Raw genomic sequence first — 14,564 nt, 5'->3', positions numbered from 1 at the left:
ACTCAACAAGAAAAGTCGACATTCACCACCTCCCTGCAGTGCGCCAGTGTGACTAACAGCCTAAACCCCCTCCCCCTCCTCCGCGCCTTTCGCGTCACAGCTGTTGTTCCTTTGACCCCCCCCCCCCCCTCCATACTTAAAAGACGCTAGCTACTGCCCTCAGTCACCCCTGATGAAGGAGCCGAATCGGCTTTGAAACGTTGGGTTAAAGTTGAAATTTTTGGTTGGAGATGTGCAGTTCATTATAAGGTTTTCATGACAACACAGTGTAGTGACCAAGCGAGTTGATGTGTTTCAGAGCCCCTTTAACGTGTCCCTCGCAGTCGTAGAATTGCCGACAGCTTGAAATGCGAAACCAGCTACTCTGCATTGTCTAGATGTAGAGTTTATAGCCTTATGACGTTATATTTTTACCAAATCCTATTATACCATATCAACGGTTCAATTTCTTCAGCCACTAACTGTACAAATTTTCTGCTTCTACTGGAAGAGGAAAAGGGAGGGTGCAGGTGATTAAGTGCTTGGAAATGAAAACAGCGCGCATAGTGCAATGCCATCTCGTTTCGTGGTTTCAGGTTTATTATTTAAAAAAAATTGTGATGAAAAATGTACATTGGGGTAGGAGGGTCAGGGTTCGGGCTAGTGGGTAGTAAACATGAGGATCCATAGCACACAATATTCAAGGGACACAACCCGAGCGCTAAACTTCCACTAAATGATCTTTATTTGACGCTGACAGCCCTATAAAGATCACGTATGGTACAGGTATAGACGACTAACAACGATTATCTTGTCAAGGTCATCATGTGTCAAGGAAAGAGAACAGAAAAACCACACACAGCGCCAAATAAAGATCGTTTAGTGGAAGTTTAGCGCTCGTGCTGTGCCCCTTGAATATTGTGCGCTATGTATCCTCACGTTAGGGTAGGTCATTTTGCTATTAAAACACTGGTTAAGTAACAAATTGTTTTGTATAAAGTTTAATTGGTTCAATGAGTAAGAGGCAAAAGAGAATAAAATTCAGTCTCAATAAGAATCGTGTGGTTGAGTCTTTATAAGCACCCGCGGCTGATTGACTTGCAAAATGATTACTGTAGTCACGCAAGAAAGCAGGTCGATACCGCCATTGGTTCATGTTTGAACTGGCTCCTTGGGCGCCGTCATTGCTTTTGGTCACGAATGGCGAATTGATTGATTTCATCTCTCTTTACACTCTTAGCATGCCTTTGCTCATTTAGCAATAAAATATGTCAATATGTTCGATATTTGCATTCTGACCTTTTTCTTTCCTTATCGAATTCATTCATCACAGAACTAGCGAGTATTATTCGCTGCTTACTTTCCTATTGACATTGTGCTTAACGAACAATGCGAAGTTCACTTTTGAGGGTATTTTAAGCATTTGAGGGTCTTAGACCAATTGTAAAGCGCCGCGCAGCTTTTATAACGAATGCGTGCAAAAAGTAGAATGAGGAATGCGATAAAACACACGCATTGTCGGCTAATACTTGGCTAATAATTGGCTAATACTCAAACATATCATGTTCCCAAGCATGCAAGAGGACATACGCAGCGCCTTGACGCAAGCCTCTGGGCTGGCACAGGAGAACGTGACTAGCTTGAAGTATGTCTGGGCAAACAGGGAAAATTGGCACCCTTTTAAAGAAATGGGCGTCTCCGACTTAATGATTATCAGGATGTTTTGTGCACTTAATAAATGAAATACACACAGCAATAAGTTATGGCCGCTGCCTCAAGGTTATCGGTGATTGCGTCATTGGGAATGAATTGATAAAGAGGAACCAGTTTTCTGCATGTCAAGAATGCTCTTTTTTGTCTGCCGTTTCTTTATTGCTGATTCGTTTGGACGGCGCCATATTTCGCCTTGAGATTCCACCCCTCCACGCTATTGCGTACCTGCCATTATCCTTGTTTGAGCAGACAAGGATAGGGCAATGAAGAGCTTGTTATGACTTTCATATCAAAGAAGCCAACAGTCATCTAAACCATGAAAAGCTTAGAGGAATGGTTTTATTTATTTCTTGGGTTGATTATTGGGAAAATAGTAGTGTACTCACTAAATGACTGAAAATTGATTGATTAAAGTTAATCGTTTATTGACTAAAATTGCGTAATTGTAAAGTAAATATAAGTGATTACCCTTGTTTGCTGCGCGATATAAATTAGTACTCCCAGTAGTACGTCGCATTTAGAAACGAGACTCTACGACCTACCATTCTGACAACGGGCCACGCGTTGTTAGGCAAGTATTCGGACGGATGAAGCATTCACTCCGCAAAGTTTTTCTTTTTTTTCTTGCGTGTAACACGTTTCCATAAACTTTGTTTATCTGCGTTCTTTCGTTTATTTGTTACAAGTGAACTCACCTAGCATTCATTTGTTTAGTGAACGTACTGTTGTAATTGTATTTTGTGTACGTTGGCTTTTTTTTTTTTTGGGTCGCGGGAGAGCCTACGAGCTACGACAGCTCGTTGAGTTTAGCAGTATACGTGCATCTCTTTCTTAGTGTGTATTCCATAAGCTGGACTCTTTTTATTTGTCTGATATACTCACTAGTCCAATAAAAGTTGAAAGCCTAATATAATTCTGCGGATTATGACAAAGAAGAAAACACTGTTAATGAGAACACTTGAGACAAAATTGAAACTTATTGTAGGTTTAATTGGCTCCGCGAATTTCGCTAGAAAGTTGGAGAATCCCAATGAAACAAATCACAAGATCAGGGGTGATACCGCAGTTGTAAAGGCGCATCACGCGCACAATGGAACTTATGTTGTGTGAAGCGCCGTCAAAAACACGGCCTTGTCGAAATGAGCATTCAATACAAGCATTATCATTTTATGCAGAAACGCTATCTTTGCCCAGTGCTGTGGCTCTGTGGCTCTTATAGGCTGTATCCTTTCAGCTCCATGATATGTCCTTTCCATCTCTCCTTGCCCATCTCTCGATCTCCATCTGTCCTTGCCACCTCTCTGACGTACGGCAGCTGAAATGCTGCAAACGGAAGCCTTAGTGAATAGTTGCAGTATTTATGCTGGTGTTGATCGTAAAGATGAGGTTTGACGGGAACAACGGCTTCCTGCGCAGCATATTACGTATACAAGTCAAAACAGCACGCAATGACGAGGCTACCTCGAGCGCATCAGGTACGGCGACCAAAGGACGTGGAATCTCGGAAGCATCGCCCCAGGGGGTGGAGGGCGCGCAATCAGATAGCGGCACAGAAAATGGAAATGACGGTTTCGGAACTGAGCCAATATTTGAAGCAGGATATCCCCGGCACCATTCAAGACGCGTCAGAGGCGAAGCTCAACTGCTGCCACTGTAGGTGCTGGGCACTGCTGGCCTTCGTCGTCGACCTGAATATTTCAGGGTCGAGGAAAAACGCGAAAGGACTTGTGGCGACATCGCCGAGCTGGAGGAGTATCATTAAAGCATTGGCCTCAGCCAGCTGCCAAGCTTATGCATGAAGCTGTTTTTTTTTAAATCGACCACACCACGAGACTAGCCGCGTCTTGCTTTGAATAAACCATAGACAGCAATGTCGACATGTGTTCCAAAGTCAACTAATTTAGTCTTGGCAATCCTTTTTGTAAATTCCGATAGCGCCAGGCATTCCGTAGTCGCTGTGAACGGCTACCTTCGAAAATCAATTATTTTCTATCTTGCAGTCATGCTTGCCAGCGTAGTTTGGTGAGTTCTGAGAAGTAAATTGTAAATTGCAGAGTTTAGCTTCCCGAAGCGCCACATGGGCTATGAGGTTAGACCCGCCGCGGTGGCTCAGTGGTATAGGGCGCTCGGCTATTGAGCCGGAGTACCCGGGTCCGAACCCGACCGCGGCGGCCGCTGGAGGCGAAACGCAAAAGGCGCCCGTGTGCTGTGCGATGTCAGTGCACGTTAAAGATCCCCAGGTGGTCGAAATTATTCCGTAGCCCTCCACTACGGCACCTCTTTCTGTCTTTCTTCTTTCACTCCTACCTTCCTCCCTTCCCTTACGGTGCGGTTCGGGTGTCCACCAAGATATGCGAGACAAGTACTGCGCCATTTCCTTTCCTCAAAAACCAATTTTCAATTTTTCTATGGGGTTCGCCGTAGTGGAGGACTCTGTATTAATTCAGCACACAAGTCTCTTTATACTTTGTCTGTATCGAAATATGGCCGTTGCGATAGGGATTGAATCCCAGACCTCTGCATCAGCAACCTAACGACAAATCCTCTGAGCTGCCGATGTTTTAAGTGTTGAGAAATACTCACCGGCGACAGAAGAGCGCCGAAAGTATGTGTTGGACCGTTAACGCTTGGCAGAGTAATATCATCGCAAACTGAAAGCTCTCAACATTTTTCAGAATTCGTGCGCACAATAATCTTTAACTCTCATTTGAAGCAGGACTGGACAGCCTGTGGTGCAAATGATTTCCCGCGTCTTCGTCATCAGACGCAATATTTCCAGACTGATCTTTCTCAACTCACCGGTAAAAAGAAAATTTTGAATCGCACCAAACCGCTACGCCAAGCACTTTGTAACTGAAAAACTGACATAGGTGCAATTAAAACTCGGCCCCCTATTTTGCAACGACAAACCAATATAAACACTCATATTTTCTGTGCACTATAATGAACTGGAACTCATTACCAGAAGGGGTGCTTGAAAGCAAAAATTTTGCTAGTGTATTTGAAAACATTTATGCGAGTGAACGGTAACAATACAAATCCATCGATATACAGAGAACCAGAAGCATGAAATGGAAGTGCAGTATTGCAAAGTTATTTCTTGGCGCTCAAAAAACCGATTCTTTATAGCTTTTGCCCATCCTGCCCGGACCGTATCGGGCCTGTGGTATTGGGTAAATAAAATAAAAGTGTATTTTTATTTTGTACTGTGTTAAAAATCAGTATTAATTTTTGCGCTCTGGTCGTTTCAGCAGTAACTCACATATTTTATGCTGTACAGAGGCAAGCCTATTTCTTAATCATTGATTTAACAAATTGATCAGTGAGACGTTCGGACAAAAATTAATAGTAAAACGGGTAGCTTCGGCTCAAATGCATCTGTATTCCAGCTGAACTGAACGTTAGACTGTTCCAGTAGTGTGCTTTCAGAAAGTGCGTTCCAACAACGCTACGATGTCTTCATCTAAGCCCGCTTATAAATAAAGGGCGCGCGGGCGTATGCACAAAGTAGGCAGTTTCAATTCCGGGGCCGTTGCTATGTAGCAACTCTTTACCTTCGATTCCATTTCATCCCGATTATTCACCAAGTTGATTGCCTTATCGAGGTAATAAACGAACACGTTGTGGGATTTAGGTCAACGACAGAGAGCTCAGAATAATCGAACACGACAAGAAAAGATATTACTGAGATAGCTTTAGGTTTCCTATCACACCAAAATCCCGCCGATGCCCGTGAAGAAACTCGCTGACTGGTCGAGAGAGGTAGCATGACATTGTGACGTCATCACAACCTGGCCGCCATGGCAGGCGGCAGTTAAATAATGATTGGTCAAGAAAGGTCACATGGCCTTGTAACGTCATCACAAGCTGCCCACCGAGAAGTTAGCAACCTGTTTTCTAGAAAGTAACCTATAGATAAAGAACCGAAATAAAGATAAAGTCCGAACGAAATGTGCTATAATCTAATGCCGCACCGTCAAAGCATAGCGGATATCTGCTACAGCAGCCAGCAGCCTGAATATGGCGGCTGATGGACTGACAATTCCAAGGAAACTGACGCAAACATGCAGACAAGTTGCAACATAAGCTGCGATAGATGTGAAATCTAATGCTACCGCATTCCACTCTTAAGATGATTTAAGCATCCACGCAGTTTTTATTTGGCCCTTACCACGCTTACATATCTGTCAAACGGAAATATGACTGCATTCACTAAGGTGAACAGAGACCGAAATCTTGAGTTTGCTGTCACTGCAAACTCCTTCACTTCGATGACCACTGCTGGAGTTCTGGCGAGCCCTAGATCCGCATCCTTGAAAACTGCGTGAAAATCGCATGAGTTTTCTTTTATGTTTTTTTTTCTATTTCGGTCCTTTCTTGCAGGGAGGACTTCGCAGCGTCGTGTGGGCCGACTGCGTTCAGGGAGTCATCATGACGGCCTCGCCGCTCATTATCATCGGAAAGATCGTGTACGACTCTGTGCACAGCGAGGTTCCTATGCGGCCTCTGACTGAGTTCAACACCACGTTCTACTTTTGGGAGTAAGTTTTCGGGCCTTCCTCATTTTTACCTTTTGTGTGTTTAATAGATTTATCCTCCTTCATATTGGTCACGTGAACAAATCGTTTCTTAACGCCACACTTGTTGCTTATAGCGCCTACAATCGAATCGCTGAAGTGAGCAATAATGATGGCAAGAAGAAAGGAATGCAACAATACTGGTTGAAAATTAGCCAGTCGAACGCTCATTCATGGCACAAAAAGCCACACATCATCTGGGCATCCTCACCTGTCTTACATTCGGCGATAATCCACTAGGAGACGTTTTTGTTTCCCACAGAATTTGTGGTCTAAAACTGGGCCTACATGGAAAACAGTCATTATTCTCAGGTGATGTTATGCATTAAGTTACAATGAAAATTACGTCCACTAAAAATTGTACAAGCTCCCTAGAAAAATTACTGTCATTATATTGTGAGAAATTCATGGTGCAGGCGACGTTTAGTTTGTCTGTCAAACAATAACAGAACGAAAAAAAAAACGGCTGACGGTTTAGCATTGCTACGCGCGAAATATTGTGCGAACGGTGGACCACCCAAATTTAGAGGGTGAGCCAAACCATTCTGGGGGTGTCTCAGATCTGTTCCGAACGTGGGTCAAAATTTTCAGATTTTCGGGGGTGGGCCATGTCCATTCGTGGTTGTCCGAGGTCGGTTCCGAACGTGGGTCAACTCAATTTTCAGATTTTCGGGGGTGGGCCATGCCCATTCGTGGTTGTCCGAGGTCGGTTTCGAACGTGGGTCAACTGAATTTTCAGATTTTCGGGGGTGGGCCATGCCCATTCGTGGTTGTCCGAGGTCGGTTCCGAACGTGGGTCAACTCAATTTTCATATTTTCGGGGGTGGGCCATGCCCATTCGTGGTTGCCCGAGGTCGGTTCCGAACGTGGATCAACTCAATTTTCAGGTTTTCGGGGGTGGGCTATGCCCATTAGTGGTTGTCCGAGGTCGGTTCCGAACGTGGGTCAACTCAATTTCCAAATTTTTGGGTTGGGCCACCCAAATTTTGGCAGCGGGCCCACCCCATTTTTGAAGGGAGGCCAATTTCATTTTGAGACCAGGTCAGGCCTGTCTTCCACTCGAGCACACTCAGATTCACGGGCAGTGAAATTCGGCCAAGGTCATCCAGGGACAAATATCGGGTGGCTCATGCCATGTTTGGCCATGGAATACGTTGGGGACGTGCCATACTATCCACATTTCAGGTTATACATGCAATATTACCATGAACCATGTTAGGATATGCCATGAAAACATTCTCAACCTTCAGAGCCATTGCCAAATATCTTGATAGCCGTTTTTACAGCCGCTGCAAATTAAGTCACGTGACCCGCCTGGAGGCTTCACTCATTCCACGGCTTTCGCAGAGAATGCAGCTAGTAGTGGTTTCGCACCGTTCCGGCTTTGCGTGTCTTTTCTTCACGTTCATCTTTCGCGCTCGGCGGAAACACGGCAGCCTCCGGTGGCGTGCATTCAATATGCGATGCGCTGTCCACGAATTGGCAGTAAATACAGTAGCCTCGTTTACTCGACACTTGACTGACTTGCAAAAGTTATACCATACTGGTTCCCATGCTAGTCATTTACGTGTTCCTTTTCGTTCATTCACTTGCATTAAGAAGTGAAATCTAATTGAAAAAAAAACTTAAAACTGGATTCCAAACAACTTTTTCTTTGAATTGGTTGCCTTAGGTGAGGATGGTTGCCAATTTGTCTCAAGGCTCGCCCCTGATTGACATGCGCACTTAAGCGCGGAAAGCACTTGAAAAATTACTGCACTTCGAGATAAAGTTGCCTAATGAAAAAAGTGCTAGAAAATAACACAAGGAAAAATGCAGGGGTTTTCTGAACAGTCTTTGGATAAAGCTACCTAAAACCCAAAATACTAACTTCTTGGAAATTTCCGCTGACGGTTTGGAACATTACTAACTTTCTCTCCGTCTTGTTGTTGTTGTTGCCTTGATGACATGGCACATACCCACTGCGGGGGATTGGCCAGGGTTCAGTGGGGAGATCCCATAGAATAGGGTAAACTGGTGTCAAGCTAATGATTGTGTCTTAGGTGAAATTTCAGAGTAATTTAAAATAAAAGGAAGAAACAAAATATCGGGAGAGAATATCTGAGAATTAAATAATTAAATATATGAAAATAGCCAAACGCTCTTTTGAAAGCGGAAATTTTGGAAACAATTAGCAAGAGAATTTGCCGGTAGCTGTTATATAATTGTGGAGGTATTCGCAAACTTTATGAAATGAAAAACCTCTGGCGCTCGCTCCGAAAGAGAGGAGAAGGGGAACCGACAAAGTGAGACCCAACTTCGTAATGGGAATTTCTAGGTGTGCTCTCCTTCTATCTCTTTATTCGGTGGTTTTCTTTTTCCTTCGTTTCTTGTTTAATCAATACTTTCTCTATTTGCTCTTTTATGTCATTCTCTTTCTTTTACTCTCTCCTGCCTTATACCTGTCATCCTTTCGGTCGCTTTTCTTCTTTCTTTGCTTGTTTCTTTTTCAATTTCGTTATATGATTTGCTGAAGTAAGCTATTTTACGCATTTTTATTTCGAAACAGAAGTTGTCCGCATGCACAACCGTGCTTCAGAGATCAATCTTGTCAAAAACCTCCTAAATTTAGAGAAAGGACGCATCGATAGCACAGGGGTTCAGGTGTGGACATATGCGCCTACAGCCCCCGTCAGATGTATACAGCGAAATGAGTTTGCTTCTAAACTCTTTAGAATGGCTGCCTAGCACATCTAGCAGTCCAAAGCTTGGGAGGATTGAGGACGCGAATCTCTTTCGAGAGCTCAGAAAATCCGAGTGCGGAGCAGTGGGAGAGTGTGCTCTCCAGCGGCAGCCCAATCCTCGAGGATTGGTCATCCATGCCCAGCGAGCGGCCAAACTCAGCGGTGCCCTGGAATAGGGGCGCCGACCTCTGCAAGACGGAGGGAGACATCTGTTTGAAGATGAATACCTTTGTCTGACCTGAACACCTTGTTAGAGCATTAAAGTGTATCCTATCCTATCCTATCTTTCGAGAGATTACGGTCGCTGAGGATGCATAACGAGGCACGCTGCAGGACTCGCAAGCAAACTCCTTGGGCTGTTTACTTTTTACGGAAGCTGTACCTCCAAGCTTCTAATGAGGGCACGCCTACGAAGGGCCGTCGTTCTCCTCGTGTTTTCTACTTTCTTCTCCGCCCCCGCAGAACCAGCTGGGACTTGACGACCGACGAGACAGTCTGGGCGGCTGCAGTCGGAGCCCTGCCGCTGCACCTGGTGAGGCTAGGCTTGGACCAGATGATCACGCAGCGGTTCCTGGCGGCCAAGTCAATGCATGACGCCAGAACGTAGGTACACGGACGCCCGGAGACGCAAGAACGACGCCACTAGAGCACGAGCATAGCGCTACCCCATACTGTGTCCGTGTACCACCCACTGGGTACCAACAGCGAAAGGCAGATGGTCCCAACTGCAGCACTAAAATAGTGCAATTCGTAACAAAACTGATAAAATGGATAGCAATTTATTATTTTGGAACTCAGGAAAGAGTAAACAAATTAACTGAATTTAATTGCGGCGATTTAGTTATTAACGTATCTTGCTTTAAATTAACGACACTAATGACTACAAATTTACTTTGTGCTTGTACGCTATGTGCAGCGGTTGCGGTATGAAGACCATGCACGAGTTAAGCGTTCGGAATTCTCTCGTGTGCGTGAGTCTGCTATGCTGTGCTACATATATGTGCGTTTGTGCGTGCGTTATCACAGAGGCGCGGAAAAGAAACACTGGCGTAGCGAATGAACTAGCAGTTCTATATTTCTCAGTTTGCGACATATTTGTGCGCACTTAATAAAGTTAGTGGCAATGTATTCGCACCTCATTTGGCTGCTAAAAGGGACTGCCTTTGTTTTTTACGCTGCCATTCAGCTGCGACTAACTCTGTGAATGCGTGACAGTCTGCGAAAATGCGGCACTTAGCTTTTTCTTTCTTTGCTTTCGTGCTTTGCATATTTTGTATTCTTCGAGGCATGCACCCGAAGATGAGATAGGTTTCAGTAATAGCACCTTTTTATAACCCAGATTCTTCGTGTATCCTCACGGCTCCGTCGCTGTCGAATCTGAGTGTTGATTTATTAAAGTACGCATTATATAATGGAAACGATAGGAGTGCAAGGTTGAGAGATAGGAATAGAGCAGCGTGTGTTATGGAAACCAGCACGAGTTAATGATATGCTAGGTGAACAGAAGAGGTAATGGATATGGACAGGAAATGTTATGAGGCCAGCACATATCTGATGTGTGTCGGGATAGCGGCGTGGATTTCAAGAGAGGGGAAATGCAACAGGGAGCTGCAGAAAGGGAGGTTGGAAAAGGAGGTTGAAAACGGCGTGTTCGTATGAACGAGGGCCCGCAATAACTGCTCCATTTACTGATTCTCTCGTTTGGTTGAAACCGGAAATTCTAAAAGCCATTAGAATCTAGGGGGCTCGGCTACTGATCCGGAGTACCCGGGTTCGAACCCGACCGTGGCGGCTGCGTTTTTATGGAGGCAAAACGCTAAGGCGCCTGTGTGCTGTGCGATTTCAGTGCACGTTAAAGATATCCAGGTGGTACAAAATATTCCGGAGCCCTCCACTACGGCACCTCTTTCTTCCTTTCTTCTTTCACTCCCTCCTTTATCCCTTCCCTTAGGGTGCGCTTCAAGTGTCCAACGATATATGAGACAGATACTGCGCCATTTCCTTTCCCCCAAACCCAATTATTATTATTATTATTATTATTATTATTATTATTATTATTATTATTATTATTATTATTAAGCTAGAGGGCATAAGGTGGCCGTAGATTGCAGCAGGACAGGGCTAATTGCTGAGACGTGAGCGAGGCCTTGTTCCTAAAGCGGACGTATACAGGTCCCTTCAGTATGAAAAGAAACAACCAGTTTGCACAAAAATAATTTTGTGGTTATTTCGCTAGGAAAGTTGAAATACTTTGGATATTATACGGCAAGAGGGAAAACCAGTTGGAAGAGGAAAAAGTGCGCTTGTCACGCATAATTATGAATTTAATTATCAAATTTTTCTTTTGCTTTCATATTAGATCTGTACAGTGGCTGGTCATAATGGTAATCATGATGATGATCGTATATAGCATAAATACAGGTGTCCCATCATGCTTCGGTCTTTATTTATTTTAATAATAATAACTGTTTTTTGGGGGATAGGAAATGGCGCAGTATCTGTCTCGTATATCGTTGGACACCTGAACCGCGCCGTAAGGGAAGGGATAAAGGAGGGAGTGAAAGAAGAAAGGAAGGAAAATGTGCCCTAGTTTAGGGCTCCGGAATAATTTCGACCACCTGGGGATCTTTAACGTGCACTCACATCGCACAGCACACGGGCGCCTTTGCGTTTTCCCCCATAAAAACGCAGCCGCCGCGGTCGGGTTCGAACCCGGGAACTCCGGATCAGCAGCCGAGCGCCTAACCACTGAGCCACCGCGGCGGGTTTATTTATTTTATTGTTTTCGTTTTTCTTTCAGTGTAGCGTTTTGCTGCATCGGCATTCTCTCCTTTTTCTACGCTCTCAACGGAGCGACAGCCCTTTCCATAATCTTCTGGTTCAGGGACTGCGACCCGCTCCTTTCTGGAAGCATTCCTCGTTACGAACAGGTGATGAAACAACCATTGTCACTTTTATGCATCCCTGCAGTGACGGAAAACGACTATAGCGTTGCCTTTATGATCCAAACATGAAATAATAGAACTGCTTTTTTTTAAGTTCATACGTCACTTGTGCGCGATTTGTTAGAAATTACACCATCCGCCATTCCTGGCCCAGTGGCTACGGCATCGGCGGCCATATATCTGCCGAGAAGTACTTGTGGATAGGTTTGTTGGTGCATATTTAGGGAAGACTAAAGAGTGCAAAAATACAAACACGGACTTAGTGAAGGAACGGGATGAGCGCTGTACTATCAACAAGCATTATTGGACGAAGATTGTTCAACAGCTCCTTTACCCATTGCGCCAAGGCGCAAACCGCAAACATTTACGCATTTACAGATTCCTATAAAAACTACCATTTCATTCCAGCGCCGAACCATTGACGTATCACTGATACAATAGTCTCCTTGTTTCTTGGTTTAAAAGGCTTCTACGAGTTCACGTTCTGTTTTGTCGCGGAAAAACAGAACACTAGCCAAACTAAATAAGAAACCTCGTATTCCCGTCACTGCCGCGTTAGTCGAAGCGCCGTTTAAGAATATACTGGCACCTCAGTATATTACTGGCGTGCCAGCTTTCCCTCTAGGTGATATTGAGGAACTGTGCGGGCAATGCCACCTGCTCACAACCTTCGTTCTCGTGTTTTTTCCCCTTTCAGCTTAATCAGATCAGACAAGCGCTGGTATCTTTGTGCAACGAGCTTCAGCAGTGACACAAGGGCTGCTATGAGGCGAAACTGCATTGATAAAGCGCTACTAGTGTCTGAATGCCTCCTCTCTCTCCCTTCACTCTTCGCAGATTGTCCCGTACTACGTCAACAAAAGCGCGAGTGCCCTGATGGGAATTAGGGGCCTATTTTTGGCTGGAGTTATTAGCGCGTCTATCAGGTAAGACCCTTGTGCCACAGCAGTGGGTCCGCCCGCTAAAGAAGCTACAGCTAAAATTCGCATAAATTTGTTAATGTGTCAGCATTAGAAGGGTCAGTGTAAGTGGAAATGGCGAGCGCCGTCTGTCAGTATCCAATGGCAGGTGGCAGCCTGCCATAGGGATACGAACAAACTTGGTATACTACATCAGATATAATAAAATCTCGTGTGAACTTCGGATATAATGAACCTCCGAATGTCACCTCGGAATATAACGAACTTTCGCGCCTGGACCTCAGATATAACGAACCTTATAGTAGGATACAACTTAAAAAAAACAGCAGTTGTTAACACTGGGCCACGATTCGCGGCGTACTGTATTACTCCGCTAGCCAGTCATAAAAGTATTTCAGCTTTTTCATGCTTGACTTTATTAAACAAGCCAGGTATAAAAATTCAAGATCTTACGACTTGTTTCTCCTGATTAGCTTCTTGTTAAGGTGACAAGAGAAGTTTTATAACTGAACTATGTTTTTGTAGCGGAGGAATTCTATGCGCCGGTTCTAAATGTGGGCGGAACTTTGCTGCAGACTTAAGTTGTATCCCACTTTAGCATGATACATCGGATACATGAACCTAAGTGTATTACCTCAGATATAATGAACTGTGCAATGTCAAACTCGGATCTATTGCGTTCTAACTATCCACCGAGGATCACCAGAGAGCTTTCTTGCTATTTTTTATGTGCATTGTGAAGGTTTTGATGTTATCATTGTGAGCCACGTGCAAAAACTTTCGAGCAGCTTTTGTCTTTCTTGATTGCCGTTACTAAGATACATCACTGCTAATCGGATGTAGAAATCCCCGACCACCCGTTCGTTCGCGTTTACGTAAAAGTTCGAAGATTCAAGTTCCAACCGAAAACTCGAGTTGTAAGGAGCACACTTTTATGTCGCATACAGCTACTACAGTTACGTAGTTATGTGGGGCAGGAGCCTCCACTCCCCCTTGTACCTAATGAGAAAATCAACACGGGGATTCCTCATGGGAGCCCCCATTTTTTTTTCGAAGACTAAGATTAAACAAACGCCTTCTGCAAGAAAGGCCATCTCCTACACCCCCTCCCTTTCCCAAAATCGTTCCTTCCAAGTACTGTCCGTAAATTTGCCCGTGAGCGAATAGCTGGCTTCAGCAACTAACTCACTCTCTGGCTGGCTAAGATATATGTACTTACCGCCTTCGCAATCCAGCCTTATCAAAGCACTTATGCTACTTTGCATGCGTTTCATTCATCGTAGACGCCAAGACGTGGCCACGAACATGGATCAAGATATTTTTCTGACCTTCCCCTAAAATGTAGAGTTGTCCTGTCTCTATTGTTGACGGGATCTCGTTGAGTTTCGCAGAGGCCAACTCCGAAAACCCCTGTAAGATGGCTGCTTTCAATCGTGATCGATTTTTTAGTTCGGATCCAACTTATACTAGGCGTCGCTAATGTGCAGTTTCAATCGCGACTGAGCCCGATTTTTGATGACACCAAGCTGGCTTCGAAAGCACTGTCGAGATTGTCGATCCTAGCGAGAATCTTCCGCTGCTACCCTCGCGCTGACGAAAAATTCAAAAGCAACCTAATATGCGACCAAACTGCTTCCTTGCACGTAATTTGACTATTATGAAGAATATTCCATTTAAAAGTGCTTGTCATTTTTTATTTCATTAAGA

General features: G+C 44.4%; 1 protein-coding gene across 2 annotated transcripts in view; it reads left to right on the top strand.

Annotated features, from left to right (window-relative positions):
- Positions 1-14,564, top strand: part of LOC144110007 (putative sodium-dependent multivitamin transporter) — a 77,158-nt gene that overhangs the window by 44,910 nt on the left and 17,684 nt on the right. For both annotated transcript variants that reach the window (XM_077642810.1, XM_077642809.1), the window contains exons 6-9: positions 6,076-6,233; positions 9,455-9,595; positions 11,793-11,922; positions 12,775-12,863. In XM_077642810.1, the coding sequence (XP_077498936.1) occupies positions 6,076-6,233; positions 9,455-9,595; positions 11,793-11,922; positions 12,775-12,863 (518 nt within the window). The remainder of the gene's footprint in view (positions 1-6,075; positions 6,234-9,454; positions 9,596-11,792; positions 11,923-12,774; positions 12,864-14,564) is intronic.

Source organism: Amblyomma americanum, chromosome 11 (assembly GCF_052857255.1).
Source record: "Amblyomma americanum isolate KBUSLIRL-KWMA chromosome 11, ASM5285725v1, whole genome shotgun sequence".
Lineage (NCBI taxonomy): Eukaryota > Metazoa > Arthropoda > Arachnida > Ixodida > Ixodidae > Amblyomma > Amblyomma americanum.
This window is presented reverse-complemented; position numbering and strand designations above follow the sequence as displayed.